Consider the following 25575-nt stretch of genomic DNA (forward strand, 5'->3'; position numbering starts at 1 on the left):
TCAGGGTGGAGCAGATAGGTGTTTAGCAGGTGAGCATCAGGCAGCGGACTGTCCCCAAATGATAATAAACACCTCCCAGTCAACTACTAGTAACATCACTATGAGCCCGTTGACCTTCTAGAAACTTAAACTGCAGCTCAGCTCACTCGCAATCCTGGCTTGAGGTGAAGGCTAATTAGCTCTCAGTTCCAGCCACATCGACCCCTTCTGAGCGCCTATTTTCAGCTGCTGGGAATATTGTAAACAAGAAAAGAACCAAAGCAAGTAGACATGCTAACCTTTCTTCATTACAACTGTTAGTCACTCACTGGAATGAGTAGAATTGGTTATTGTGTACTGTGTTGGACTGGATGTTTATTTTGCACATTTTAAAAGCAATACTTAATGTTTACAGTGCTCCAGAATATTTAGATTGGCACTTTTTTGTATTGGATGTTTATCTTTATTTTTGCACATTTTAGCAAATAAGCAATACTTTCACTTTTGTTGAAATGTTTACACTGTTGTTACAGAATATTTCGTTTTGCACTTTTTTGTATTGGATGTTTATCTTTATTTTTGCACATTTTAAAGCAAAATAAGCAATACTTTTACTTTTGAAATGCTTATACTATTGCAGAATATTAAGATTTGCACTGGATGTTGACTTTTATATTTGCACATTAAAAAGCATATAAGCTACTTTTAATTTTGTTAAATGTTAAAAGTTTTAAATGTTTACATTGTTACAGAATATTTAGTCATGTTGTTGTCAATGTTGACTGAGTGGCCATACTTCTTTTTTTTGTAAATAAAAGCCATGCCTTTTGAAAAAACGGGCTTACATTTATTTTTTCATCTTCATTTTGAATAAAAAAATAATCGGTAAAAGGAAAAATAATCTATAGATTAATCGAAAAAATAATCTATAGATTAACCGATTAATCGAAAAAAAATAATCTATAGATTAATCGATAGAAAAATAATCGTTAGCTGCAGCCTTAGGTAGGAGTGAGGTGTGATCTGGGGTGGAGGTCTAGAAGTAACCTGACTAGCTTGTCTGGGATGTTTGGAGTCTAGATTTGAGGGTTTTGGAGGTGCTCGGGTACCATTCTTTGATGGATAACTAACATATTTGTAGATATTGATGTCCACGCGACTCCTGTCAAGCATCTCTTTACATCGGTCAGTCTTTTTGGTGCTAGATTAACCTGATCAGATAGCTAGAGCAGGATAATGTATTATAATGTACATCTGTGAGTAAATCTTTCTTTTCCTTTGCGCAGATTATTGAGGCAACCATTGTAACAGTGCCACGCGATGCACCATGGAAGCGGTTCACAAAACCTTCAACGACAACTCCAGAGGTCTAAGTCGGTCAGTGGATCAGAAGTCGAAGATCAGCAGCAAGCGACCATGGCAGCTCCACAACAACAAACTACAGTTACCCACCCTCAGTCTCCCGTAACCACGTTTTCTTCTGCTGCCAGCCCATCAGCTCCACAGTCTCCCAATTATCAGATAATCATGAGTCGCAGTCCGGTCACCGGTCAGAACATGAACATCACTTTACAAAACGTGGGGCAGATGGTGACTGGAAACCAGCAGATCACCCTAACCCCACTCCCACTCCAAAACCCAGCATCCCCTGGTTTCCAGCATACGGCACCACAATGGAGGTTTGAGCATGCTCCATCTTCCTACATCCAGGTCACATCTCCTCTACCCCAGCCCATGCAGCCCCAAAGTCCCACCCAGCATAGTCCAGTCCCACTGCAAGGTGTCACAAGGCCAGGGGCTCCTGCACTTGGTGTGTGCGGACAGAGCCCGACAAGGTTCGTCGAGGCCGGTATGTTAGTACGGCAAATCGGTTTAAGCAGTCCATCGGGAAGTGGGCATTTTGTATACCAGGAGGGGACAGGGCTTGCACAGATTGCACCAGGCACTCCGGGCCAAATACAACTGTCATCTCCAGGAGCACCAGGTTCTGTTCGGGAACGTCGTCTTTCTCAGCCTCACTCACAGACGGGAGGCACCATTCATCACCTTGGACCTCAAAGTCCTGTGACTACCTGTACTGTTCTCCCCACTTTGGGCAGTCCTGGCCACATTACCACTTCTAACCTACCTCCACAGATCAGCAGCATCATACAAGGACAGCTTGCACGCCCTGTGATATTTGAGAAGACGGGTGTTGTTGGAACGACAGCCACTGCATCTTTTAGTATACCTTCCTGTATTCCACCTTCCAGTCCCTCCTTCACGAGTCCACCCCAAGGACACAGCAACAATCTTCTTGCACCAACCAACACTGCAGTTGGCACTGTTAAGAAACAACTTCCCAAGCGGTTAGAGGAGATTGCTCCTTCTACTCCAGAGATTGCTCAGCTTCGGAAACAGTGTTTAGAGCACCATATCAAGAAGATGGATAGTTTAAAGGAGGTGTTCAAAGAATATCTTATAGAACTATTTTTTCTGCAGCATCTCCAAGGAAACATGATGGACTACTTAGCCTTTAAAAAGAAGCCATGTGTTCCATTGTATACCTATTTAAGACAGAATGACTTGGACCTTGACGATGAAGAAGAAGAAGAGGAACAGTCTGAGGTTATTAATGACGAGGTATAGCATCAGCTGTCATTTAGTGTTGTGTGTTTTACTGTAAATGTTGTCTTTTACGCCATTTTCAGTCACTTCCTTTCATAAAAAATGTTGCCCTGTTTTTTGTTTTTTAAGGTAAAAGTTGTGACAGGAAAGGACGGTCAAGCAGTGACACCTGTTGCCATAGCAACACAGCTTCCCCCTAATGTTTCTGCAGCTTTCTCCACCCAGCAGCAGTTTCAGGTAAGAGATGCAGTCATTGCCTGAAATCAAATAAATATCCATAGCAAGAAGACCAATATCCCTATATTTCCTGTGTGACAGGGACACCAAGTGGCAGTTTCTGGCACCCTTGCCAACCCAGGAGACATGGATGCCTTTAAGAGGCAACAGGCAATGGTGCAAGCAGGTAGAGCGAGGATCAATAACTTGTCTCTCTTATGTTGCTTTTTTCCTCCCCGTTTGCTTTGTTTTTTGTTCTTTTGCTTTTCTCCCTTTAATCGCTTCTGCTTTTATATATTTGGCATCCTCTACTAGCGCTCTATGTGTAAGTCTTAACTCGAGGAAGGAGAGGTGACCTGTAAGGTCTTCCGAAGGCCATTGCCGTGTGCGGAGTACTTTTTTCCGTTATGAGGGTATTGTGTGTTTTGAATCCCAGATCAGGCTAAAAGATGCCGGATTGACGTTGGTCGCCATGGGCTGATTTTCCAGCATCCTGGTATAGGTCCTTTAGGATCAACTGGCGTGCCACTCCAGCAGCTAATGCCAACTGCGCAAGGTAGGAGTGCTACAACCAGGCCCTCCTTTCTTCTCATGCTGCTGGACGGTTCCCAGTCTTCACATTAAAAAGATGTAAATATCTGAGGCAAAACATTCATCTCTGTCAAATAACTCCAGGCTGCATCTATAAGCTGATCTTCATATACTGGCGTTGTCAGCAGTCCTCAGGAAATTCAGTCTTAGTTCTACCAGCACCACCTTTCTTTGTCAGGATGAAAGGGGAAGAAGACTATCCAAGTCTGAAGAAGCATAGTCACACACTGGGAAGATGCCTTGTCTTATGATTTTTCTTCTTTTGTGTGCTTTTTGTTAACATTCTTTGTTGTCCATCTCCGACGAAGTTTCTTTCATTTATCAGTCATCTCTGTTTTGACTGAACTTCCTGTGATGATGGATTTAAAAAAACATCTACTGGAGTTGGATCACAGAAAGTGGGAACACACTTTCTCATGGGTTTTGCTTGCCATCCCTCGTTTTGACACCATTCGTAATTCTTCTTTTTCATTCTCCATTGACATTTATTGATCAAGTGTGTTCTTCTGCGGTCGCCCATGTATCATCATCAGGGATTTAAGAGTCATCATCACGATACTTCTTAATGTGTCTTTGTACATCCCATGATCACATTCAGTTTGGACCTCCATTCATGTTATTTCATGGCATTTTGTTCTGACTTGGCTTCTTTCCCTCAGTCTTAGTAGGAGGTGAATCATGTGGAGGAAGTTTTTGCAATTGTGATGGTGTGTCAGGGCCAGGTGTTGGTGGTGTGACGTGCAGGGAGGTAAGGCAGGCGCTGCTTTAGTGTGCTCAGACCTGCTGTCGGCAACACCCCACGTTTGTCCTTTTGCTCACTTCTGTGCTTTGCTGCTGTTTCAGGCATTCATATGCCTTGATTACTGCTAAATCTTACATCCCTTTCATGCATGCGAAACATAGTGTTATTGTGTGTACGCTTTGTTTTTTTATTTTCTGTTTCCTCTCCCTGTCTTTGAGTTTGTTTCCACTTGTCCTTTTATTTAAGTCATTTTAATCTGTCAAAACCTAAGTGCATGTAAGTTTTTAACATTTGAATCATATTTAACATAAATTGCAACATTTTGATTTTGCATTAAATGATGTAGTGTTTTGTTTGAGAGACATGTAGATGATCATATTAATTTCATTTCTTCTGTAATCATTTTTCTGTATAGGTTTCTGCTCCAATCATCAGGAAGTAGTACACTTCTGTTGAATCAAGTTCATCTATTTCATTAGGCAAATTTTTCAAGAGCGCTAATTGCTGATATTCAATTTAAAATATATCTACTTCAACCACCACTACTTGCTTTTAGCGTCACATTTACAGGGAAAGCTACAAAACAATTACTTTCAAATAAAAGACAGACTACAGAATGTATGTTAAAAAATGGTATTATCTATGCATTTAACCAGTTTATTTGTCCTATAATTTGGTTTCCATGTGCACAGGCGGGATGCCGCCAACTCCACAAGCAGTCCAGATTGCCGGACAGAAGCAAAACCAGCAACAGTATGACCCATCTAAAGGACCTCCGGTGCAGAATGCAGCTAGCTTACATACTCCACCGCCGCAACTGCCAGGCAGGTTGCCACAGGGTGCCCCCCCAATGGCTGGCCTGCCAGTCACACTCTCCCAGCAGTCTCAGATTGTCGAGAGTACAGTCCAACCTGGAAGTCAGTTCCAAGCGCATGTGAAAGTACAGACCGGGGGCCCAATCATGGCGTCAGTAAATCCCCATGCACAACTCCAGGCACAGCTGCAGCAGCAGATGCAACCAGGTCTTCATATTCAGTTGCCTCCTCAGCAGCAACAAACCCAGCCAATGCTACATTCAGGGCAAGCGGTCAGTCAAACAGAAACCATTTACATTTATCTGAAATTGTGTTGCAATGTTAAGCTTAGTTTTTCTTTCACGCAGACGGTGACTCTTGGTCGTCCTGTAGCTGAAGCTACCCAACCAGTTCAGAGAATAATGACCAACTCAATACCAGTCACCTCCATGTCTACTCCTTCCCTCCCTACTTGCAACTCTGTTCCAACCTTACAACCGACAAGTCCTCTGCGCACTCTTGGTGCCAATACAAACTTGAGCACACAGTCCAAACTGACCGGTACCAATGGTTTCTCTGGAATCAAAATGAGTGGCTTTGGTCAAAGTGCAACCATGCAGGAGACTTCTCAAGATAAGCAAGTCGAGCAAGCTAAACTGGTAAATTCTTAATCTGCAATATGATTTAAAAACATTTAATTTAATTGATTTTGTTACATCATAATGGATTATCTTTATATCTAATAACAGCTTTTCTCAAGCTCTTTTAAGGCCTTTTGATGTAAATACTGCTTTGAAACTTCATTAATATATCTGACACTTTTTCCTTGCTTCATATCCTTAGGAGAATCAAGTGCATCAACGCATCTCTGAGCTTAGAAAAGACGGCCAGTGGTCAGCCAGTAGGCTCCCTAAACTTGCGGAGTCCTCTCGTCCAAAGTCCCATTGGGACTACCTCCTTGAGGAGATGCAGTGGATGGCAGCTGACTTTGCCCAGGAGAGGAGATGGAAAGAGGCTGCTGCTAAGAAGGTACTAAGTGATATTATATTTCAGAAAATAAAATTTGACAAAAAAGTATTTTCAGAGACTTTATTGAACTTGATATTTAGTGTCAAAATGCCGTCTGACTTTATTTCAGCTTGTTCGAACCTGCGCCCGTTACCACCAAGAGCAGAAGAAAAGTCAAGAGCGGTCAAAGAAAGAAAAGGAACTTCACCTTCGCCAAATTGCCCGCACAATTGCCAGAGAAGTGGATTTTTTTTGGTCTAACATTGAGCAGGTATGGTTGCTGAATTTGTATGCATGAAATTCAATAAAGCAATCCGTTGATGTTGGTAGTGTGAAAGCATGCTTTTGTATATTATTACATGTATTGTTAATGGTCATGCTTAAAGTTCTACATGTTTACGAAACCTGTATTATGACAATATGAATCAGTGTTTCCCAGAGCAATGTACTGAACAAATAGTATATTGTATTAAACAAACTTAATAGCCTTAATAATATAGCGAGCGTGCCATGGATCTTTACTTTTTGAACTATTTTGGAGTCTTTGTGCTAATGTAATTTATAAAAGGTAAAATGTATTATATATACAGTAGCTGGCAAGGTGTGATCAGTCCTTTGAACTGTTTTGAGATCAAATTCAGGAAAATATTTTTTTCATAATTCAACCAGAACTTTGACCTTGGACTGCATTTTTTTTGTCAGGTTGTGGAAATTAAACTTCTATTTCAAATGAATGAAAAAAGGATTCGCGCACTTGGCTTGCAAAAAGCCTCAATCAAAGGTAATTCTTAAGTTTGTGTGTTTTCTGTATTATGAAGTAACACTATGCATATTTTAACTGTTATTCTGTTCTAGGCCATTCCATAGGGGAGAGAGGTGACAAGGAGGTATGTTGTGTGATCAGTCTCAAATAAATGTCAATTTAAAAGCATGTCTTACATAATATCTTCTTTTGTCCACAATTTTTAGGTAGTTCTCACTCAATCCAGAAAGAGAAAATTAAGTTCATCTTTAAGTGAGAAAACAGGTATGCTTGAAACCATTACGTTTAGTTAAAAACAATTTGAATAACGTGCAAAAGTTTGTTTATTCCAGCAATTAGATTTATAAGGTGAAACGAACATATGACATCGGCTCATAACATGCAGCTCGATATATTTTAAGCCTTCTTTTGATATAATTTTGATGATTATGGCGGACGGCTTCTAAAAATCTCCACTTGAAAATCTCAGAAAATTTGGGGTTTTCCAAAACTGTAATCCATGAGCATCAAAATTATAACAAATAAATGCTTGACATATCTCACTTTGCATGCAATGAGTTTTAATCACATATTAGTTCCAATTTTGAAGTTGAATTGCTGACATGAATGAACTTTATTATTAAATTCTAAATGTTTGAGTTTCACTTGAATTTTGAGTGATTTTTTTTGTGTGTGTGTTTTAGATGAAGAGAGCACGATAGCGGAGCAAGAGCTTGTGGAGGGAGAAGCAGATTACAAAGCTGAGTTGGCTGAACTCGCCAAAGATGGTATTACTCACTGTGTGACTTTGCATGTCCATTTTTGGCCTTACCCTGTTTGCTTGTGTACAAAATATTAAGAGGATGGATTATTGGAAGCATATCTATTTATTTTTGAGAGTATTTTTTTCCTACAAGTCATGATTTAGATTTTACATTTACTGTATATGGGCATTGGGCATTATCTTTTCTCCCCACAGTTCATATCACTCTCTTTAAGTCATATTGGGTGGAAATGTCAGTATTCTTTGATATACAATATTCTGTGACTAAGTACATACAGTAATACCTTAGTTTTCATTAGTTATACATTCCAAAATGTCAGACAAAAATGTATGCAATTTTCTCTTAAAAAATAATGTACTGTAAATCCAATTAACCTCAAGAGTATTATTGGATACATATTTGTCCTTTCGGGTAAACGTTTGCTCTTTTTGGACATAACTTTGGTTTGATTACCCCAAATGGAACATTTTTTTTCCCGAAGGTGAATTTCTCATATTCAATTTTTATATTTGTATTTAAAAAATGTTCATATATCAAGATACACTGGGAAATCCTTTTAGACAATTTAAGTAGTTCCAGGGTGAAAATAGTCATCAGGGGGTTTAGAGTATATTAAAAAAAATTGGATCCATATTTTTTCTACTCTTAATTCAACTACAGTCCGAAATACAAATACGGAACATGTCATTTTTTAAAAAAAAATTATAAGTAACATTTTCAATGCCCATTTGATTTAATTTTGTCATTTTTTTTTATTTTGAAAAATTGCATAAAATGAGTTATCATCCATATAGTAAATGTAAAAAGAGGGGTGCTGGGGTATAGATAAAGCCTGAATGTACAAAATACTAATCTGCCAAAAAAGTATTTAGGACTAAAGTTTGAGATTTGAGCAAAAAAAAAAAATCCTAAAATGTTTTATACACCCTTAACTCCCTGAATATTTTTTCGTCCTGGTTCTACTTAATTGCTATTAAACATGTTGATAATTGTAGTTATACATGTAGGAAAATAATGCAAATGACACCTTAAATTAATACATTTAAACATCACTTTTGTGTTTGTTTGTGAAGAAAGGGATCAGAATGGGAGAGCCACGCGGATGCCATGGTTCAACTTTGCTACGAGATCTTCTTCCTTTTTTTTAGTACAATGGTGTTTTTCCCCTTTATCAAAGTGCTGGTACTTGCAAAGGTCTTTGGCCCCATGGTGGTTTATTTTGCGGTTCTACTTAAAAAAAAATAAGCATAGGGACTGAGTCACCAATTCATGGGTTTCCTTGTTTGGGCACTTCATTCCGCAGAATGTTTGGCCGTACAATTACCAAGAAGGTATACTAAAACCACCACAAATTGCTGGCGCAAATTTTCATCAAATTTAATCATACGAAAAGAGGGGCATACAAAAAACAAACTTAAAACTTTGTAGCTGCTACAGTTCAGTGTACACATGAATGTAAGGTGGTAAACTGTTATTTTCAAGGTTATACTGTATTTATTTCTACATTCAGTTGAGTCTTCTTGTGCATGTAAACTTTTGTTTTCTAATGTGTCATCAAAGCTGTTTTCTGAATTATTTTTTGTATTGTTTGCTCTTAGCTGAGTTGCCTCTAGATGCTTTGAAGAAGCAATATGCCGGTGCCTATGCTGAGGGCTTCATGTGGCCTCAAAGTGACCATGATGATGATGATGAAGAGACTGAAGGTGCCAGTGTTCTCCCTGAAGAAATGCAGTGTTTTGACACACACCTTTTTACATGTTTGTGTCATGTTATTCTTTCTAATTGCATTGTATTCAAATTTTCAGAACCTACGTGTCCTGTGAGCAGTCTGCCTGAGGCCGTGCTGATAGACTCTCTGCTCAACGTGGACCAGTATCGTAGTCCTGACAAAGGATCTTCTTGCGAGTCTGATAAGAGATCTGCCAGAGACATATCACAAGTGGCTGCCGCAACAGAAGTCCTTTTGCCCAAGGGTCCTTTCAAGACCACTTCATTGGTAAGACCTACACATGTACAAAACAACAAATTGTACACCATTGTTTAAAAAATAAAATCTAACTTTTTTACATTGTTTTGTTAGAATTGCAATCCAGCACCCTTTCTACTGCATGGCTCACTGAGAGAATATCAGCAAATTGGTGTTGACTGGCTGGTAAAGTTATATAAAAAGCACCTCAATGGTATCCTCGCTGATGAAACGGGTCTTGGCAAGACTGTACAGACCGTTGCTTACATGGCCCACCTAGCTGGCCAAATGGGTATGTGCCCCATTGATATTATTTTAAATATGTTCTAGCCTTGGATGCAATAAATGTCATTCTTCGGGTGCAATAAATGTCATTCTTCTTTCCAAGGTGTCTGGGGACCCCACCTGATTGTGGTCAGGACATGTAAATTGTTAAATTGGGAGGTTGAGTTCAAACGTTGGTGTCCTGGCCTTAAAATCCTCCTCTATTTGGGAACCAAGAAGGAGCGCAGATTTCAAAGAACGGTAGATGTTTTTAAAGTACCAAAAAATATATTATCAACACCCACTTCCTGAAGAAATGCAGAAATTTGTTTTTTTTTTATATGATGTGATCTGACAGAGGTGGCAGGAAACAAACAGCTTCCATGTGTGTGTAACATCGTACAAGCTGCTGATGAAGGACCACAGCCATTTTCGGAAGCAAAAATGGAGGCACCTGATTCTGGATGAGGTGCAGCTCATCAAAAATATGACTGAAAAACACTGGGAAAGCATATTTGCTCTAAAATGGTGAGCTAAGATAAATACTGTCAAATTAATTATTTCACAATAACTCAATCTATTTAGTCCGCTGCAGTAATAAAGTTTTTTTTTTAATCAATGTTAAGTGAACAGCGGATCCTCCTCATAAATACCCCACTGCAAAATACCCTCAAGGAGCTGTGGACTATGATCCACTTCCTCATGCCAGGTATCACTAGGCCCTACTCTGACTTCCCTGTGAAGGCAGCCACAGACCAGAATCAGGACTACTGCCACAAACTCGTCATTCGCCTGCACAGGGTGGGTATTCTACTAATTAGTGGTAGAGCAAACATGTATATTTGTATAACATAAAATCCATTTGATCTTACCGGTAGATGATTCAGCCTTTCATTTTGAGACGCTCCAAAAGGGAAGTGGAAAAGCAGTTGCCAAAGAAGTATGAACACATCCTGAAGTGCCGCCTTTCCAGCAGGCAGAAGAGCTTTTACGAGGATATTCTCACTCAACCGGGGTGAGACTTTTTATTATATTTAGGAAAATTTATATTTTTGCTCCATACAACTCATTTGCACACTCTGATGACAGTTTCATTGGTTGAAGTGTATTTATTAAATCAAGGGTTTTCAAAGTTTGGCACATTGAGCATCTCCTTTGATAACTTTAAGCGACTAGATCAGGGGTGTCAAACGTACGGCTCGCGAACACGTTTTATCTGTCCTGAGATATGATTTTGCCAAATATAAAAATAAGATGACATTTTTGAATGAAATAAACTGCTCTTCTAAATGTGTCCACTGGATGTTGAAATAGTAATTAATTGTATCCCCTGCAGCAAGAGTGGGCATGACTTCAGAGGGGGCGGAGCTATGTGCCGTGTTAAGATAAAGGGAACACTTCCGTGTTTGGACAAAACATACTTAGGCTGCTTATTAGGGATAGTTACGTTCATGCTTTGATTGTCGAAGATGTTGTTTATAATGTAACCTGTGACATTAATACCAAAATAAATGATATTGATAATCTCACACATTATCTGGGCGTACATCAATATGCTGAAATAATATGTATCCCCTTCTAAGTTCAATTGTGATTAATGAAATGAGTCCAAATTCACAAGTTTTGTTGTAGATGATGCTACATATGTACAGAATAAACCACATGTTAGTACACCAGTTCAGAAAAAATGAGTAAATCACATAGTATCCTGTAATTTGATCTTGATATTATTATTAATTTCATCTTCTGATAAATTAAACATTTACACCAATGGGAACATTTTTAAAACTGCCAGACTCAATTCCACCTATTTGACCGTTGAACATGACCATGGTCACATCATTTATTCAGAAAGTATAAATAATGACAAATGAAGATACAATACCGGTACTATTAATCGCAACATGTAAGTGTAAAAAATATATATATATATATATTATGATTTGTACATATTCAGAATGTGCTTTTTTTTTTTTTTTTTTTTTTTTTTAAAACACAGAAAACAATCTTAAGTTGTCTTTATTTTTAAATTATCATGCCATGATTTTACCAGTCAGGCCAACTTGGTAATAGATTTTCTTCTGTGGCCCCTGAGCTCAAATGAGTTTGACACCACTGGACTAGATAAAAAAACACAGACATAATAAAAAAAGCTAATGGAAACCAAGACAATGAGTGTACTGTATGTGTTCAGTACGAGTAACATTAGTCAGGCTTACAGCAACCAGAGAATAAAATATTTCAACATGTTTGTTCGTAAACGCTTGCATCTTTTTTTTGTTTGTGTTTTAGCGCTCAGGAGGCACTAAAGACCGGCCATTTTGTCAGCGTGCTTCAAGTCTTGATGCAGTTGCAGCGGGTGTGTAACCACCCTGACTTGGTTGCCCCCCGAGAAAAAAGCAACTCCTACTTCTGCTCTCCGCTGCAATACAATAGCCCGTCACTTGTACTGGGAGCACTGCAGGATGCTTCAAGCAAAGTATACATTTGTTTTATTTATACATCAGTTATCTGTTAATATTGTATGTCATATTGACTTTTTTATTCCTCTTGATGTCTTTGACCTCATCTTATCAGGATACAAACATGTCCTTGTTTGATTTGATCAATAACGAGAATCGACTGACTCGGTATCAGACTGAGGAGGCCGTACCCAAACTAAAGATCACGCAACAGCTTATAGAGGAGATCTACAGCGGTCCAGAACCATCACCACGACCCAAGCCATGCCCAATAAAACCCACAAGGTTCAAAATTTAATTTTTGAATATTATTTGCTACGATTATGTATATACACACACACACACACACATATAAATATATGTGTGTGTGTATATGTATAAATGTGGGTGTGAATATGTGTATACATACTGTATGTATATATGTATGTATGTGTATGTAAATGTCTGTGTATATATGTATGTGAATGTGTATATATGTATGTACATGTGTTTGCTTGTGTGTATATGTATGTGTATAGATATGTGTGTGTATACACATATATATATATATAATGTGTGTGTGTATATACATATGTATGTGTGTGTATATACATATGTACTTGTCTTTGTGTATATATGTGTGTGTGTGTGTATGTATGTGTATACATACACACATACACAATAATGTATGCATATATATGAATGTGTATATGTATTTATGTATGTGTGTGTATGTATATATATATATATATATATATATATATATATATATACAGTATATATAATAAAATAGGAGGCAAATATTGCAACAATTTTTTCTAAATATGCAATGTTTTTCTTAATTAGATTGTTCCAACCAGTACAGTATGGGACAAAGCCAGAAGGTCGCCTTTTCACCTTCACAAGTGCAACAAATCCAAATCCTCCAACAAACTCTTCTGCTACAATCAACTCTGTTTCCACCACCGGCCAATTAGCCCAGAACAGGGGAAAGTCCCCTGTTAGCGCTGCAGCTACTACAGCAGCTTCTCAAGGTAAGGTATCATTGGATGTCATTATGCTTATCAGCAGCTTCAAGTTCTTCAACATTCCCAAATTCTCTCTATTCCAATTATTTACTTGTATCTTATGCTTGGTCTTTTCATTAGTGCACCAGTGGTACTAAATGAAAACCTTTAGTAACACAGCCAAATTTTAGGAGGGTGGGTGCGTGCGTGCGTGTATTTGTATATTTGCTGGGTATTTGAAAGTAAGTGTTTTTCTTCCTTTTCAGGAGGGGATGCAGTCAAAATTGCCCAGCTTGCCAACATAGCTGGGAATCCAAATCGGATCTCCCAACCAGAAACTCCCGTCACTCTGCAATTTCAGGGTAACAAGTTTACGCTGTCCCCCAGCCAGCTCCGCCAGCTCACCACTGGGCAGCCTTTGCAACTCCAAGGTACATTTGGTAAAAAAAATATATATATATATATATATATATAATATACTGTGTGTGTGTATATATATATATATATATATATATACCGTATATACACAGATACATATGTACACACATGAAAAAAAATGGGCCGAACACCTGACATACTTCCAGACCCTGATGGAACTCGTGTATCTCTCGGAAAATCCCAGAACAACTCGGCTGTTCTCGTAGTTGGTTAACCTTTGACACACGCTTCCTAAATGGCTGCGCCCGTGTTGTTTATACCAATTAACGTTAATTATGCAATGTCTTAAACAGTAGAAAATGTCGGAAAAAAGGGTGTTTTTATCAATTTATTCGACGAAGCAATTACGCTAGAATTGTCCATTATAGGATGTTACGGTGTGAACATTTCCTATCACGGTTATCATTATTATCGCGGTAATTTTAAATGTGCTCAAAATTTTCAAAAACTACTTATACTGAAATCTTTTAAGCAAGTTGTATTTTTTTTAAAACACAAACACATTCAAAATGTATATATGTACCTCAAGTAGAAAGTTGAATGTGAATATGAATGCAACACAAGAATTATAAACAAAGTAATATGGCAGAAACAAAATAATACTATAAATAAATACTACATGTACTAATGTGTGTACATGTTGTACTGGACAGATCCATTGAGAGTTTTGAGCAGAAACCGGTCGTATAGGAATTAAATATACACCATAAAACATTAACAAAATGCTACGTCACATGAATGGTTATTCAAGTAATTACTTTGTAGAATGAAAAAAACATGGTGTTTACTTTTTAATATCAAAATAAAACACAAAGCAGTTTGGCTAATGAATAAAGTCAAACAAGCTTTGTTCTTCAACAACAACCATGTACTTCAGTGCAACAGTTTGGCCAACAGAAATAAAGAGGAGTGATACCTCTCACATCCAACATACAATCTTTGTGCCTCACCGACAACTTAGCCAGTGTTCAATTCAATGAAATGACAAAACATTTAGCTAGTATTGATGTAAAAATAAAACATTTAAACAGTATTACTAACCGTCTGGAATTTTACCACAGTTTATCATTATACCGTTTATTGTTACATCCCTAGTCCATTAACAAGTAAAAAGTCAAGGGCGATCATGACATGTTCTTGCCGTCAATGCTGGTCAATTTTTTAGGGCATTACGGCAAGTCACAAAGGGGTTGCGGCACTTGCCATGGTAAAATTTGAGCCCTGTATATGTGTGTATATGTATGTATATATGTATATTTACATATATATTATTACGCGTTTATTGCTTTCTGACGTGTTGTAGCCAAAAGTGTGTGGGGTGAGAGGCTTTCAACATATTAACAGTGTTAATCACAATCATCACTAACTAATATTCTCTGGCATTCTTAACCGTTATCATTTTAAACATCATAATTGTGCGTGCTACTGCTTAGGTTCATGTTAAAAAAATCAACTATTTTTTCCCCTAATTGTAGTTTGTAAATGGTATTTATAATAAAAATAAATGGAAGTTGGCTTTCAAATTAGCACCCATTGTAATTCTCAATATATGATGGTTTTAGGAAACATTCTGCAAATGGTGTCAGCTCCTGGGCAACAAATCATCAGGCCTCAGGGGTCTATGGTAATGCAAACAATGGCACAAGCTGTCCCTAACGCCAATGCCTCAGCTTCCCCCAGCGCACCTCATCCAACTCTGCCCACAGTCCAGCAAGGTGACTCATCCATTATCATTTCATATCATACATCTTGTCCTGTAAAGCAGGTTTTACAATAGCATGCAACTTGCCAGAATGTGTTTCAGCTCACATTGTGTGTTTCTATTAGGTTTGACTACAAATGCTACAGCAGGCCCTACTAGGCTGTGCACTGCTTCCACACAGGTTTGCACATTACATTCAAGATTTTGTTTTGAAAAATGACATTGAAGAGAGAGGAACATTTTAAGATGGTAGCTTTGTAAGTAATCTCAACCTATTGTGGCCTTGATTAACAGGAGTCCTCAGAAGAGAAGAGTCGTCAAGCAAAGCGACGTTTGAGCCTCCTTTTTGAAGCAAATGAGCGACGCTGCAGCCGCAGAGTTTTGTATGGGTCTGACTTGTTGGAGGTGTGCACTGTGACCTCCGAGCCTGGTCACTCTGCTTTGACTGCTGGAGGATGGATGTGGGTGGGCAGAGAGAGCTGCATCAGGGCCCAGAAAAACTGTGTGGCAACCACTTCTACACTACAGTCTACTCTGTTCTCTACTGAGGACCGCATGCAAGCCACTAGTAGCCTTGTAAAGAGGTGCGTACTGCAGTTGCTCACAATTAGACGTGATCAGCCAATACTCTTAACACTATTGTGTATATAGTATACTGTATAATTTGAGGGCATTTTGGACATATGAATTATCCGTCGTTATTTGGGCTATTACAGTATTAGATTAAAGCACATTAAAACATGAAGTCAGATCATCATAGTTGATATTCTTTATGGTTAAGTAAACCAACTTTGTGTTTAGTGGGCATACTTTTCCAAGTCTGACAAAAAATATACCTCTTTGTCTCTTTCAAGATTATGTGTGGTGCCTCCAGCTGTAGCTCCGCCTCTTGACTTGTATGCAGCCAATCCTCCAGTCGCCTACACCTGTGAACAAAAGTTACTTCATCGCCAACTGCAGGAAGCTTTTGCGCCCCATACTTCTGAAATACACCGCTTGGTGACTGGGAATGATCGCTTTTCCCTTGACCTTCATCTAATGCAGATGGACTCAGGTAAGATGGATTCTCGACTTACATGTTACTACCTCTGCAAAATCATCAGGGTCAGTTTTCTCTGTTCCAATGATGTGCACTTTTTCCACATGGAAAGACATTCTACAAAACAATGTTAACTATATATCTTTTCTTATTCTAAAGGTAAATTAGAAGCTCTGGCCATTCTACTGCAGAAGCTTAGGTCGGACAATCGCCGCGTCCTCATCACCACTCAAATGGTGAAGATGCTTGACATCCTGGAGGCATTTCTTGATTATAGGCAACTCACTTACGTGCGGGTGGATGAAAGCTACACTCCAGATGAACAACAGGTACAAAAAAACTAATTTAACAGTCTTATGTAGTGAAGTGTATTTTCTCATATCAGAAATGTAGCCTTATGACATAATACATGCTGTCATAGACCACTATGAAATCAGGAGTTTGGTAGACTGTAGCCCAGGACAGGCCAACACTGCCCATTCACATAGAGCTTACTTCATGTCAACATTTATAAGGATTAGATATGTCCCAATCTGATCATGGGATAACGGTGATGATTGCCTTAAGTACCGGTAACTGATTGTCTGATAAGCTGCTGAGCCCAGTCGATCGTTACCGCAGCTGTGTCCTAGTGTGTACAGTTCCCAAAGATTTCTACTTAAAAATTATGCAAAACCAACTTTTATTACTTTTTGGTACCTGTCTTTATATATTTGGGATCTGCTTAAGTAACGAAAATTTTAAATCAAAACATGGAGGCATAGCGGAGATATTTATAAAACAATCTTACCTTCCTTCATAATTCCTTCAAACAAGCCGTTTGGAATTTACCCCAATAGTCACGTTTTTCCCAATTGTGACGTCAGCTGATCTCTCCATTTATGGTAGAAATTTACCCAAAGTGCTTTGCACAGTACGCCATTGTAGTCAGTGCTGTAGGACGACACAAGAAGCCAACTGCTAAGTCTTCAATACAAAGAAGGGATGATTGATTCAGATATCGATGTTATTGATATCTAACATAGTATATAAACAATACTAAAGTGATTAACTCTATTTTTATTTTTATTGTTCTTATTACAATTTTTTTTTTTTAACGTTTTTGTTATTGTTATTTTTGTTTTTGTTAACGCAGGGTGTAAGTCTCTGGATGCAGGAAGGCTTTGAAGGGCAAAACCCAATTTAAATGGGAGCCAATAGGTTGTTTTTTTTCAGGGCCACCTCTACCGTAGCCAAACAACTTTGTAATGTGCAGTTTAATATGCATTCAGAGACATTATTGCCTCCTTGTCTAACACAAGGACCTCCTGATGTCGATGGCGTGGCGAAGTTGGTAGAGTGGCCATGCCAGCAATCGGAGGGTTGCTGGTTACTGGGGTTCAATCCCCACCTTCTACCATCCTAGTCACGTCCGTTGTGTCCATGGGCAAGACACTTCACCCTTGCTCCTGATGGGTGCTGGTTAGCGCCTTGCATGGCAGCTCCCTCCATCAGTGTGTGAATGTGTGTGTGAATGGGTGAAAGTGGAAATACTGTCAAAGCACTTTGAGTACCTTGAAGGTAGAAAAGCGCTATACAAGTATAACCCATTTATCATTTATTATTATAATGTAGTGTTCTGGCTCTACAAGACATTGAACATATTTATATTTTTCTGTGCCCTGAATAGTTGCACACAGTAAGACAATGACACCACACTCTAACTTTCTGTCTTTTTTTTATAATACTACATGGTAGTGTGGTTTTTGTGAATTCTAAAATGTTTTTTTTAATAACTTTGCTCTTTGTCCCACTCTGCTTATACGTAATGTTTTTGCAGGAGACTATAAAGAGCTTTAACAGGAACAGGCAGATTTTCTGTAGCATCTTGACAAACCACTGCTGCACGGCAGTTGGAACTGTGTTTGATGCAGACGCCATCATTTTCTATGACACAGACCTCAATCCCAGTATAGATGCCCACACTCAGGAATGGTGTGACAAAATTGGGCGCTCTAAGGATATACACATTTACAGGTAATAAATAATATTATAAGTATAGTAGCTGGACGTTTTCCAAGCATTTTTGTGTATGTTTTCCTAGATTGGAGAGTGGGAACTCCATTGAAGAGAAACTATTAAAGAACGGAACCAAGGACTTGATCAGAGAGGTGGCTGCACAGGGCACTGACTTCACCCTGGCTTTCCTTACACAAGTAAGTTCAGCTCATCCTTGTTTGATCCTTCAATGACAGTGCCTACCTCCATGGCCGTAACTACCATTGAGGACACCGAGGTCATGTCCCTTGTCATTTTTTTTAAGTGACAAAAAGAAGATGATATAACTGACTGCAAATATACTTTTTGTAGGACATTGTGTGCGCTGTACAACACCATGGGGTCGATCATCCTCTCTCGATATACAATCTTTGGTCACTCTAACAACTTAACGCAATGAAGTCCACTTTTACTTTAGACATTATCCGTTCCGAAATCTGCTGTCAACATAACGTTAACAATAATTGATACTGACGTAACTAATGTTGGTTTCACCTGAATGAAATTGATGTGAAACTCTGTCGGGATAATACCTTTGTTGTGTCAATCAGGTGCCACTCCGCCCTAAATGCAGAACACGTGCTGTGTGATCAGTGGGGTGGCCAGTCTTGCGTGAAGAAGCGCATTAAAATGTAAATTTTTGAATGACAAGGTGCTTAATATCCCATTTTTACCCCAAACGTATTCCTGGCAGCAACATGCTCTGTTACTGATTAGAATATAAACACAAATGTTCCGCATACACTTCCCGTGGCGGGCGTAATTAGTTCTTGCTTTGCAAAGCAGAATGTCTTTGGTTCGAATCCCGGCCGTGATGGAAATTTTGGTAGGGTTTTTAAATTTGTCAACATTGGTTAATACGCTAAACTTCGTCATATTAATAGAAAAAGTGGACTATTACAAAATCATGCAGATTGTCAAAGATGTTGGATAATACAACACATGATAGTTATACCTCCAAAATAAGCTTTTGTTCCAATCCAATCCAATTTACTTTATTTATATAGCACATTTTAAAAAAACAATAATAGTCTCACAAAGTGCTGCACAGGAGTAAAAACACACATTTAGAAGCAGGATAAAACTAAGGTGAGTCAATTCTAAAAAACATTTAACTAAAAATAAATACATAAAATAAATTAAGAGAGTAAAATCACAACTCTCTTGCTGATTTAATAGCCAAGGAATAAAAATATGTTTTAAGATGTGATTTAAAAGTCATTAAAGAGGGAGCTGTCCAAATAGCAAGAGAGATATCGTTCCATAGTTTTGGAGCCACAGCATATAATGCACGATTCCTCCCTGGGTTTTAATCGTGTCTTTGGGACGACAAGAAGAAATTGATCAGCTGACCTCAGAGACCTTGTGGTGGTGTAGATTTTTAAAAGGTCTGGCAGGTCTGGCATATATTGTGGCGCTAATCCGTTAAGAGATTAAAAAAAACCCAATAACATTTTAAAATGTATTCTAAAATGAACTGGCCAGTGAAAGGATGCTAAAATGGGGTTAATGTGCTCATGTTTTTTAGTGCCAGTCAAAAGGCGAGCAGCAGCATTTTGGACTAATTGCAATAGAGCGATTGAGGCCTGGTTCATACCAGCAGAGAAGGAATTGCAGTTGTCCAAACGTGATGAAATAAAAGCAATAATTACCTGCTCAAAGTCGTTAAAAGATAAAACTGATAACATTTTTGCTAAAAGTCTTGGTGTGATAAAAACTGGAGCGTACAACAGAGTTAATCGGCTGTTCCAATTTAAAATCATTGTCGAACTTAAAACCAAGATTTGTGACTGTGGGTTTAAAATAAGGCATCGGGGACCAGGTCATTGGGGTGAGCATTCTGGTTAACTTTTGAGTCAAAATTACTTCCGTCTTATTCTCATTTAAATTTAAGATGTTTACTGCCAACCATGCTTTTACGTCATCCTGACTATTTAAAAGGGATTTTAAACATGTCACTTTCCCTTTTTAGAGGGACATAGATTTGTGTATCATCAGCATAAAGATGATACAATATTTTGTTTTTATGTGTTTAATGGGCAGGATGTGCACTTAAAACATGATTGGTCCAAGGACATTATTTATATGGTGCTGGAATACCCATGATTTTAGCCTTTCAAAGCTTCTCTTGGACAACCGATTGTTGACTTCGGTATTTGTTAAATCTTAGTTACGGCCCTGCCTACCTCCATTATTTAATACTGTCATTGCGCACAACCCAAGTCAAAAGAAACCATACCCATCTTTTTACTTAAGGTAACACACCGTGTTCTGATCTAATTCTAGAGGACGATCCAGGATTTGTTTGAGGTAGAGGCCGGCTCGGGGGAGAAAGTGGAGGAGTTTGTGGTCCTTCATCAGGAGCCCTCAGCCTCCGAGACCATATCCCCTAAGGTGGCTAGGCCCTACATCCAAGCTCTACATAGCATAAATTTGGATGATTTACCAGAAACACAAGATGAGAAAATGGAGCAGGTAGAGATACCAGGCAAGCATTCTGAAAAGTTTGATGTGGAGTCAGAGGGCCAGAATAAAGAAGAGCCTGCTGAGATTGAGGAGCTTAATGCAATTATGGAACAGGTAACCTCGTTTTTTGCTTGTAGTTGTAACAAAAGACAAGTTAATTTTTGTTTATGTTTTTATTTTTGTTTCTGCATCCTTCAAACAGCTCACACCAATTGAAAGGTACGCCCTACACTACCTGGAGTACCTCCACATCAGCAAAGATGAAACTGTCCTCAAGGTACTGTAAAGAACTATGAAGAATACAAACTAAGATGTATAGCTAAGTGGTCTGTGAATATAAAAATGGCATATTTGAGTAATTGTTGTAGTGGTGATGGTGATGTCAGATGTTGAGACTTTGCATTGACTCATTGGTGATTATACTAAGGAGCAACTGGAGTGCTCTAAGAGAGGCTGGGAGCTGCAGCAGCTGCAGAAACTGAAAGAGGAGCAACAAGAGCGGCAGATGATGGAGGGAGATGAAGAGCTCTTCACCTACACCAGAGAGGATGCTTACAACATGGTGGGTGGTCGTTTTGGTCGTTTATCTGGTTTGTTTAAAACTGTTGTCTGATTGGAGCATATGTCTGCATTTTAACAGGAGTATGTATTTGATGCTGAGGATGGACACACAGAAATCATGCCGGTAAGAGCTGATTTAAAAGATAACAGACACACACTTTCCAGTTTTCTTAGAGATCACATTCTTCCTTTGGATTTTATCTTTGTGACATTTTTATTCAACATTTCCCAAAATAGGTTTGGACTCCACCTACGCCACCACAGGATGACAATGACATTTACATAGACTCTGTAATGTGCCTCATGTATGACACAACCCCTATCCCTGAGTCCAAACTGCCTCCTATCTACATCCGCAAGGAGCAAAAGAGACTCAAACTGGACCCCTCTGGTAATTGTCCCTTCAATTGCCATTTATTTGTCTTCATATAATTTGATTATATGTAGAAGTACGTGCACATCTGCAGTATTTGTTGCTGGCCAATTTTGGTGAATAGGGGACACAGCTTATAGTTCACAAGAAATTAATTATTGAAAATAACTCCCACGTTCACCTTTCTTTTCACTCAAATATTGGTCCAGCAGCAGCCAGGAAGAAGAAAAAGGGCCACGGGGAAACAGTTATTCCTCCACGTTCCCTTTTCGAAAAGGCCAGCATGCTGAAGGTTCGCAGAGAAGGAAAGGATCAGAAAAAGAACTTCTCCCTCAAGCAGCAGGCACCCTTTGCCAAGCCCCTGCCCTCGCTGGTTAAACCTGCTATGGAGGTCGGTCAGGACAACCCAGAGTGGCTCATCAGTGAAGACTGGGCTCTGCTTCAGGTGCTGACACCATTAACCTTTCCCATGAACATATGTGCTGTGCAAGCATCGTTTTTAGAAATGAATACATCTCAGCAAAACACATGTTATCAATTTTGTACGTCTATTCAAAGAGTAATTGTATGTTTGTTACAGGCTGTTAAACAACTTCTGGAGCTGCCTCTGAATCTGACAATTGTGTCTCCTGCTCACACTCCCAATTGGGATCTGGTGAGTGATGTGGTGAACTCCTGCAGCCGCATCTACCGCTCTCCCAAACAGTGTCGTACCCGCTACGAGAATGTCATCATTCCCAGAGAGGAGGGCAAGGTAGTGCTGCTTCTGTCAAAATGACAATTGTTTTTTGTTTCCTAACATTTTTCAAACTGTTTGTAGTTGTTGTATGAAGCAAACCCCAAGAAGAAAACAAAGAGCATCTACAAGGTGCATTTTCCTCTTGTTTTGTTTGTATTTATTTCTTCTACTGTTTAATTATTGATCTCATGTGCCTGTCTCTTCACACAGTCTAAGAATAGCCGTCCTCTAAGGACATGTCAGATCTACACGCAAGACGACAATGCCACTCAGATTCAGCTCTACAACAGTCGTTTTGAGCTCATGAAAATTATAGCCAGTAAGAGGAGCCCACCCATCAAGCCACTGTGAGTAAAACTTCCTTAAAACATAATTTATTTCAAATAACATAATTGTAGTTCAATCTGAAATGTAATTATTGTGGTAAAACTGATTTTGATCAATTAACTACAGTGTTTCCTCGCCACTTTGCAGTTCACTTACTCGGTCTCAATTCATTGCGGTTTTTATTCAGTATTGAGATTTGAATGTCCATTTAAGTTTTAATGTTAAAATTACGTAGGTCTTATAGATTGTATAAAGTGTTTTAAAGGGGATTATTATGATGCAAAAACAACTTTCCTTACTTTTTGTTACCTGTATTTTTGTGTAAGTCCAGGGATGTAACAGTGTTATAAATACAGCAGGTTTTCGGTTTCAAAGTCTTCTCAATAATACAGTGACGTGTAATGTTATCAAACAAAACCTTAGTGAGTTTAGTTTTCTTCTGGTCCTTCAGCGTTAGTCAGGTCTGTAAATAAACTAACACTCCCAGAATCCTCTGCACAGCCCGGGAATGGCAAGATGGGGGCGTTGAACGCCGTAAGCAGGAAGTAAAGTATGATTGTACCCATCGTAGAAAAAAATTATGGTTTTTTGGACATTAAATCTGTCCATAACTGGTTGAGTTATGTTGCTAACAAACCGACAAATAAGCCCAGGCCAAAACATAACCTCTTTGGCGAAGGTAAGAAAGTCTGCGTTCTGCAAAGCGTGACACTTTCGTTTTGAGTTTCCAAGGCGACACAGCGCCAGCCGGTCTGGTCGCACCATTCGTCGACATTGGCTTATAAAGACTTTAAATGCATATTATAATTATAAAAAAATAGCGTCTCTATTTCGCGGAAATTCACTTACCACGGGAGGAATTTTTAAAAATCGAGGGAACGCTGCACTTGGTTCTATCAACAAAAAAAATTATATCATTTTCTGTGTATCTTTGAACGTCTTCAAATTTGCACTTCTTACAGGCTAGGCATGAATCCATTCCAGAAGAATCCCAAACATGCCTCTGTGTTGGCAGAAAGGTACACTGAATGTTATATTGTATTTTCCCCCTTGTTGTGTACAATCTAACACTGAACAAAAATCTAAGAAGTGTCTGTTGTCCACAGTGGGATAAGCTACGACAAGCCCCTCCCCCCAATTCAGGTAGCTTCTCAGCGTGCTGAGAGGATTGCCAAAGAGAAAAAGGTGATTGTGATGATAATGATGGACAGTCCAACAAATTTCCTTGATCAATTGTTCGGAAAATGTATTTGCTTTTTTTCACCTTTTAATACAAGTTATTTATCATCTTACTTACTTCCTCTAGCCCAGGGGTCGGCAACCCAAAATGTTGAAAGAGCCATATTGGACCAAAAATACAAAAACAAATCTGTCTGGAGCCGCAAAAAATTAAAAGCCATATTACATGTGTCATGAGATATACATTTAATTAAGAGGACTTAAAGGAAACTAAATGAGCTCAAATATAGCTACAGATGAGGCATAATGATGCAATATGTACATATCGCTAGCCTAAATAGCATGTTAGCATCGATTAGCTTGCAGTCATGCAGTGACCAAATATGTCTGATTAGCACTCCACACAAGTCAATAACATCAACAAAACTCACCTTTGTGCACTCACGCACAACGTTAAAAGTGTGGTGGACGAAATGAGACAGAAAAAGTGGCATAAAACACGTCCTAGAAAGTCGGAGAAAGTTATACATGCAAACAAACTATACGGTGAGTTCAAGGACCGCCAAAATAAGTAGGACAAAACGGCGCTCGCCAAATACTCGAATCAGTGAAGCATGTTTAATATAAACAGTGTGCTTTATAACAATTAGAGAGGTTTGTGTCATGTTTGTCCTCATACAGAAACCATACTAAAACAAAAAAATTGATTTTTTTTCCCCCTCATCTTTTTCCATTCTTCATACGTTTTTGAAAAATCTCCAGAGAGCCACTAGGGCGGCGCTAAAGAGCCGCATGCGGCTCTAGAGCCGCGGGTTGCCGACCCCCGCTCTAGCCACTCATGTACAACAAACCTATTGGGCATGAATACATTTTCCCCTTTGCTTACTGGTCCATCATGCCTACATTGCTTCAAAGTATAGATGCTATTCAACCTAATTTCATTGATGTTAAACATTAGGTGTGTACAGAATCATCATTTAGTACTAGTACTGTATCAAAGTACAGTTGGTTTGGTCGTATTTAATTTTTAGCCATTGCGTATGTCTGTGTTGGCATGTAGGCCTTGGCGGAGCAGCAGAAAGCTCAGCAGTTGGCACAGCAGCAGCAGGCTGGTGCTCCCCAGGCCCAAACTGCGTCTAACCAGTCCCAGACCCCTGCTGCTGCCCAGGCTCAGGTCCCTCAGGCTGCTGCAGTGGCTGGAGCCACAGCTGTCCCTAATGCAGCTGTCCTGGTGAGAATCGAACCACCATATGCATTTGGCCATCCAAAACATGCAGCTGCCTTTACACACGCCTCCTGTTTTTCAGGCTGGAGCCATCAAAAATGCTACTGTGGGCACAACCATCCAGGCTGGTGTGTAGACACGTGTTTTATATTAAAGTATTTGTGCCTTTTCCTGTAATTGATTTATTTCCCTTGGTGTGGTCTAACAGCCGCTGTCGGGGGGAATGTGATTGTGAACACAGTGGCTGGAGTGCCTCCAAGCCCCTTCCAGGCCAACAAACGTCTGGCATCTCCAGTCATACCAGGCTCCCTGCCTGTAAGTCATGTTCATATGTCACTTAGCTCATC

The 25575-nt window shown here is 39.1% G+C and overlaps 1 protein-coding gene across 7 annotated transcripts in view; it reads left to right on the plus strand.

Annotated features, from left to right (window-relative positions):
- LOC133652576 (E1A-binding protein p400-like) overlaps positions 1-25575 on the plus strand; it is a 39218-nt gene that overhangs the window by 3838 nt on the left and 9805 nt on the right. For 5 of the 7 annotated variants that reach the window (XM_062051483.1, XM_062051490.1, XM_062051489.1 and 2 more), the window contains exons 2-44: positions 1266-2601; positions 2716-2823; positions 2905-2989; positions 4828-5222; positions 5298-5588; positions 5773-5958; positions 6068-6208; positions 6640-6718; positions 6793-6824; positions 6907-6964; positions 7384-7467; positions 9063-9167; positions 9270-9460; positions 9545-9722; positions 9819-9955; positions 10053-10222; positions 10321-10495; positions 10573-10709; positions 11987-12173; positions 12272-12441; positions 12982-13169; positions 13409-13573; positions 15143-15295; positions 15408-15463; positions 15577-15866; positions 16137-16336; positions 16481-16650; positions 18141-18337; positions 18405-18516; positions 20645-20938; positions 21027-21101; positions 21252-21386; positions 21465-21509; positions 21623-21776; positions 21968-22203; positions 22339-22512; positions 22579-22626; positions 22708-22844; positions 23787-23843; positions 23931-24009; positions 25064-25234; positions 25311-25356; positions 25437-25543. In XM_062051483.1, coding sequence (XP_061907467.1) covers positions 1300-2601; positions 2716-2823; positions 2905-2989; positions 4828-5222; positions 5298-5588; positions 5773-5958; positions 6068-6208; positions 6640-6718; positions 6793-6824; positions 6907-6964; positions 7384-7467; positions 9063-9167; positions 9270-9460; positions 9545-9722; positions 9819-9955; positions 10053-10222; positions 10321-10495; positions 10573-10709; positions 11987-12173; positions 12272-12441; positions 12982-13169; positions 13409-13573; positions 15143-15295; positions 15408-15463; positions 15577-15866; positions 16137-16336; positions 16481-16650; positions 18141-18337; positions 18405-18516; positions 20645-20938; positions 21027-21101; positions 21252-21386; positions 21465-21509; positions 21623-21776; positions 21968-22203; positions 22339-22512; positions 22579-22626; positions 22708-22844; positions 23787-23843; positions 23931-24009; positions 25064-25234; positions 25311-25356; positions 25437-25543 — 7500 coding nt within the window. In that variant the 5' untranslated portion in view covers positions 1266-1299. The remainder of the gene's footprint in view (positions 1-1265; positions 2602-2715; positions 2824-2904; positions 2990-4827; positions 5223-5297; positions 5589-5772; positions 5959-6067; positions 6209-6639; positions 6719-6792; positions 6825-6906; positions 6965-7383; positions 7468-9062; positions 9168-9269; positions 9461-9544; positions 9723-9818; positions 9956-10052; positions 10223-10320; positions 10496-10572; positions 10710-11986; positions 12174-12271; positions 12442-12981; positions 13170-13408; positions 13574-15142; positions 15296-15407; positions 15464-15576; positions 15867-16136; positions 16337-16480; positions 16651-18140; positions 18338-18404; positions 18517-20644; positions 20939-21026; positions 21102-21251; positions 21387-21464; positions 21510-21622; positions 21777-21967; positions 22204-22338; positions 22513-22578; positions 22627-22707; positions 22845-23786; positions 23844-23930; positions 24010-25063; positions 25235-25310; positions 25357-25436; positions 25544-25575) is intronic. The other 2 variants (XM_062051484.1, XM_062051488.1) reach the window with 1 other exon arrangement.

This window comes from Entelurus aequoreus, linkage group LG06 (assembly GCF_033978785.1).
Source record: "Entelurus aequoreus isolate RoL-2023_Sb linkage group LG06, RoL_Eaeq_v1.1, whole genome shotgun sequence".
Lineage (NCBI taxonomy): Eukaryota > Metazoa > Chordata > Actinopteri > Syngnathiformes > Syngnathidae > Entelurus > Entelurus aequoreus.